Source organism: Lactuca saligna, chromosome 9, assembly GCF_052625555.1.
Source record: "Lactuca saligna cultivar CGN05327 chromosome 9, ASM5262555v1, whole genome shotgun sequence".
In the NCBI taxonomy this organism is placed as follows: domain Eukaryota; kingdom Viridiplantae; phylum Streptophyta; class Magnoliopsida; order Asterales; family Asteraceae; genus Lactuca; species Lactuca saligna.
In genome coordinates this window covers 139,077,956-139,083,939 of record NC_136425.1, presented here as the reverse complement: position 1 = coordinate 139,083,939, position 5,984 = coordinate 139,077,956, and the positions used below count along the sequence as shown (strand labels likewise).

The window sequence follows — 5,984 nt, the reverse complement described above, 5'->3', positions numbered from 1 at the left end:
ATCACCGTTCAGGCGCTGACTGATCGTACAAACGTTTTGTTCTTTGAATTTCTCTAAAAATCTTTTACTCTTAGAAAAGTTTAATTCTCTTTTGAAAATATTTTTCCAAATCCTCAGTTTGAGTTCAAATACTCCCGAAGGTGTACCCGAATCCCTCAAACCAAGGCTCTGATACCAAATTGTAACACCGTAAATTTCAAAACAAAATTTTCAAACTTTTATAAAACATAATTCAATTAATATTCAGAAAACAACCATATTTAATCGTTCAATCTAAGTAATACAAAATCCCAAGATCTCAAAATCATAAATCCCACGCGTGTGTACTGATCAAGCCGGCGCCTTGCCGTTATCGTCACTAGTACCTGAAACAAATAACATCAAACACTGTAAGCACAAAGCTTAGTCAGTTCCTCAAAATACCACATATAACACGTATTAGCCACTCGAGGCTATAACTCTATTGGTCCGTGCACCCAAACTTTATGAACCGTCGGATTCTAACTCTGTAAACATGCACAACATAAATCACATAGAAAGAATGCAGTACAACACATAACATACATAGTATACAAATACTCTATCAGATAACTCTGGTTACCTACTCAAGGTAAAGTATAGTGAGAAGACTCATCTCGCGTGTCTCGGTAATTCGTAAGTCCTGAAATCACTAGTGCTCGATCTCCCGAGCTATAGTCCTCCTATAGGTCAATACATCTCCAATTAACACTTTCCCAACTAAGGTTGACTACCCTTTAACAAGTCAACTTAGGTCAACACTGGTCAACGGTCAACGGTCAACTTTGACCGGACTCGGCGAGTGCACTATAGCGACTCGGCGAGTCTGAGTGTATACACTGATTTCCCTGGAATCCTCCCTTGACACGTCGAGTATTATCCTAACTCGATGAGTTCAACCTGGCATGAGTTATGGGGCCACCACGACTGAACTCGCTGAGTCTCAAGAACAACTCGGCGAGTCCAGCTTGATTTAGTCCACCTGTCCATTCTGACTCCCCCTGAGTCACTGAGTCAATCCTCCCCAACTCGGCAAGACCACTCGCTATGTGGTCGGGGCAATATTCATACTACTCGCCGAGTCTGTTCTTCGGACTCGGCGAGTCCGTGCCATACAATGACTCAAACTTGCTCATAAGGTCAGATCCAGTCCATTAACCCATAGATCCAGTCCTTCCAAGCTTATTTACCATGTAAAGTCACTATCTTGATGCACATACAATATCTATATGACCATATATGATGCTTCGGTCTCAAATACTATAACACAAGGTCATAAACTCCATTGCTATACACAAAGCTTGATGAGTGAGGCTCTTTGGACCTCTATGGATCCAGATCCAGAGCCTCAACACAAGAAGGGAACTATTTGGCATTAAATCAACCCAATAATGTCCATAAGAAACCCTAAATCCCATTATACATCACAAAACAGAAGATGAGCCGAAATCATACCTCTAGATCGATGATCTAAGCTTCAAATCCACAGGATAGCAACCTTGTTTGCTTCCTCTTGTCTAGAACCTCCTCCTTCTTTGCTAAATAACACACACAAGGTCAAGAAATGCTTCCTTTCTCTCTCAAAACGTTCAAGCACTCAAGGGTTTCTCTCTAAGGGTTAGTGAGCACAAATGACGGCCATAAGGCCCTTTAAATAGGTCTCAAACCCCGGAAATTAGGGTTTCACCACACAGCGTGGACTCGCCGAGTCCACTCTTGGACTCGCCGAGTCCGGATGCGATCTCGTGCCAAATTTCGCGATCCTACTCGGCGAGTTTGGGCTCCAACTCGCCGAGTCCGCTCACAATATCCAAAAATAAACCAATAAAAATAACTGGAAATTCTGGGCTGTTACACAGCATATCAACATGATTCTCCCAACCTGCATGCAGAGAATCCAAAAACTTCTGCAGTAGAACAATTCGATGCTTCAACTGATCTAGTCTCCGCAGATCATTAACAAGAGTGTTAAACCTGTTGAAGGTTTGAGTCAGGGTTTCACCTTTCTTTGCAAAGAAATTTTCATACCTTCTGTTTCGATCATTTATCTGAGTGGCCTTGACTTCCTCAGTGCCTTCAAAAGACACAATCAGCATGTCTATCATTTCTTTTGTTGAGATGCAGTTCTGAACTAGCCCAAAGACATTATATGGCAACGCATAGCTGATTGCAGCCCGAGCACGTACATCTAGACCATTCTTTCTTTTATCATCTGTTGTCCATTTCTCCCTAGGTATCTTCTTCATGTCACCCTCAGGAGCATTGTTTTTCAAGGACTCATACATCGGAACATATGGACCATCATTGACGATGTCCAACATGTCTTTATCCATAGATTCCAATGCATAGAGAGCTTTGATTTTCCACATAGCAAAATTGGTTTCATCAAATGGAGGAATTTTAGCAGAAGAATGATTTGATGAATTTAAAGAAGAAGACGATGAAGCCATTTGTTTGATAAGAGAACACTGCTCTGATACCAATTGAAAGTTCCTAAGATCGAACAAATTATCAAACAATGACTATAAACAAGAACAACGAGGATTCACAAAGATAAACTTTCACTAAGAATGATAATCTCACAAAGAGATTATCGAATGCACAAAGCGGCTATTAGGGTTTGTTAAAGATGCACTTTCACAAACTTGTACAAAAGACTATATAGAACTAATCTAGGCAATCCCTACAAATCAGGGATATACCAACTAACTAATAGAAGATAACTATGGAAACTAGATAAGTATCAAATATGTTCCAAAATTCTGAATATCAAATTATACACTGAATAATTAATACGCTGACACTGATGTTGAGTTATACGCTGATGCTGAGTGATCAGTCTCAAACATCATCATATTATAAGGTTCGACCTTACAACAGGTTTTCATTTTTGGCTTCCGGATGAATTTTGGGCACAAAAGAACCTCGAAGACAAGGTACGAGACAACCTATGATCACAAAAAGGCCCCATGAGATCGCATGAAGGCAACCTATGATCGCATGTTGTTCCTATAGCATCTGAAATTTCATCTACTTCTTAGATCATTTTAAATTACATCAATCGGAGTTAGGGTTCTCGAGATATGGTTAAAATACTAACAAAGGTTCAAAGCTGCCAACAATATCCTTTAACTTTAGATTGAATATTCTATCTTCATGTGATAAATTCAATTGAATGTTTCTTGACCAACGCATCTTCTGATCATTCCTAAACATATTCCCTTAGTTCCAAGATCCATTTTTCTCACACCCCGAAACCGAAGGCGGAAACGTTCTGGGGTGGAGGACGTCATGAATATCGCAACCAATGTACATAGTAAGAAAAATAAACAATCGTTACATTACATTACATATTGATATTTACATTTGTTCAAAAGTAAAGTTGTACAGTGTTATACGTATGTATATATAAACAAAAGCAAGACGTGTCTTCGATGCACTCCATCATCGCCAAAATGGATCATCGGGTACCTATCTAACTGGACTTGAGAATACAAGCAGTTTGAAAATCAGCATAAAGCTGGTGAGTTCATAAGCGGTTTTGTTTTCTGAAAATGTATGAGTTTCCTTTTAGTTTCTGAAAATGTACGAGTCTCCTTTTAGTTTCTAAAAATGTTACGACCCAAGAAAATCCCATATTTTTTGAAAATGTACGAGTCTCCTCCACTCGCGTATCTTTGAGGGGTGTTACCGAGGACAAAACCATGTTCAATTGTTATGCTTTTAATTGTTATAATGTGAGAAAACATTTTTGAAAATATAAATACAACAATTTATAAAGTAATTCACATATAACATGAGAATGTATCCTGTAGGTTAACACGATTGTTTGTTACGACTATCAGTGTTAAAAGCTTATATAATATGAAAGACAATGTATGTAAAACCAGTTTTGAGTACAATTATCACTTGTACTTTGCTTGTATTCCCCCCTGAAAATAGTGAAAAACATTGAAAATGTGTAGGGGTATGAACTCACCAGGCGAGAAATCGTGACGATTTGAACGCTATGTGTCGGTTCGGGGCTTGATAACGCGTGAGGTTCCTATGTAATATGAAATGGTATACAAATGTATCTAATTAGACTTTAAAACACTAATTAGATATGATAATACATTCCAATGAGCGAAAACACTTCAAATCAAGTGTTTGGAGTGACCCGGGTGACATCTATGGACGTGTACGGCGTGGAAAAAGAGTTGGGACTTCAAGAGTAAACTCCTTAGGGATTTTACGACCCTAATACCATAACCACATGAGTTCACGGCCGTGAACTCATGTATGTGGGATATTATGGTGCCAAATGGTCAATTAACACATGGGAAGGGTTGCTATGACTTAATCTAAGGCATAGGGATAAGTTTTACCACCAAATGGACCATCAAAGGGAGTTTCTAGCCCTAAACATTGATTTTATGGGCGTAAGCTCCTATACGCCTCTTATATTTATGATTTGGTGGCTTTAGGTCAATCACATGTGATTCTAACCAATTTTACAAGCCTTAGAATGGAGTTTGGGCATCATTTGACTTGTGTAAGTGAATTCACGGCCCAAGAACTCATCCTTGGGGAGTTTATGGATGTGAACTCTCCATGGGGTTGTTTCGATCTAGTTTAAGGCACCTAAATCGATTTTGGTTGGTTCTAGGATTTATTCCAAGGTCATTGGTGTGTTTAAGTGGCATTTAAACACTCAAATTTGAGTTTACTCCCCATGAATAGTAGTTTATGGCCCAAGCATGTTCTTGGGCAGTAAACTCATGTTTACTCCTTAAAAACCATGTTTATTGAGTTCTAAGTCCGAATTGGTAAGCCATATAGTCGTATCTAAGTCCCAAAGTTGGTTTGGAGGGGTTTAAAGGCATAAAAACCCTTTTATTATGTAATTACATCCCAAGCATGCTCCTTGGCCGTAAACACATGTTTGAGGTCCAAAATTAAAGTTTAAACACGAATTTGAAGGCTAGTGGTACTATACTATAAGTTAGGGAAATTACCTCAAGGATTTGGAGCCTTAATTCTATGTTTTTGGACCTTGAATCTTGGTTGAGGAGAGAGGTTAGAGAGATAATAGTGAGAGAGGGAAAAAGATTCAAATGGAAGCTTGGATCACTTTAAATAGTGTCTAAGTTTTGGACACGGTGGAATACTACCCGATACAGGCGTGAAACGGGGCTTTTGGTCGCACCCGATTAAGATGTTGTAACCCGATATAGTCGAAACTAGAATGTTTCTGATTACTAATATGGAGTGATAAAATGAGTTCTAATCGTGTTTAGACATCCATTAAGTCATAATAGAAGTTTCCAAAATAATGACTTAATTTATAACTTTAACGAAAACAATTCGAAAAAGGTGAATTTTATGGGTGGAAATGGGTTACGGCGAGGGAGTAAACTGCGGGTTGTCACATTATCCCCCCGTTAAAGGGAATTTCATCCCGAATTCAAACCTTAAATATGACTCAAGGATTTCAAAAGAGATACGGATATTTCGATTTCATCGGATCTTTACACCCCCAAATGAACTCGTGTCTTCGTATGGCATTCTGGCGAACCTTCGTTATCGGAATACGGTCTTAGTCACATCGAAGGGATTACTAGGGTTTCATTGGGTAGGCACCTCTTATGAATAAAGATGTGTAATATCGGATGGTTGTTGCTAAGTTTTGAAGGTAGTCAGAGTTTCAAGGTTACAAAATCGATACTAACGAGGATATCGAAGGGTCTAATGTGCCACAGGTTAAGTTCTCCGCGCTTTCCAAGGCGTACCATGACTTTCCAAAGTAAGACCTCCTACAAGAGGGTACATCTTACGATGTCAGGATGGTTAAGGTTTTGGTGATTCCGAAAAAATCCTGAATGAACCTGCAATAGTAGTCAGCGAGACCAAAGAATTGACGGGTTTCTGTAGGTATCTGCGGTGCCGACTAATTCTCTATTCCCTTGATCTTAGGAGGATTTCAT

General features: G+C 39.1%; 1 protein-coding gene across 1 annotated transcript; it reads right to left on the bottom strand.

The window, feature by feature from the left end:
• Positions 1 to 483: 483 nt before the first annotated feature.
• LOC145016751 (uncharacterized) lies at positions 484 to 2,387 on the bottom strand. Its single transcript, XM_078974977.1, has 2 exons — positions 1,841 to 2,387; positions 484 to 506 (listed from the first exon to the last, which is right to left on the bottom strand). The coding sequence occupies exons 1-2, from the start codon at positions 2,385 to 2,387 to the stop codon at positions 484 to 486; spliced, it is 570 nt and encodes a 189-aa protein (XP_078831103.1).
• Positions 2,388 to 5,984: the final 3,597 nt, after the last annotated feature.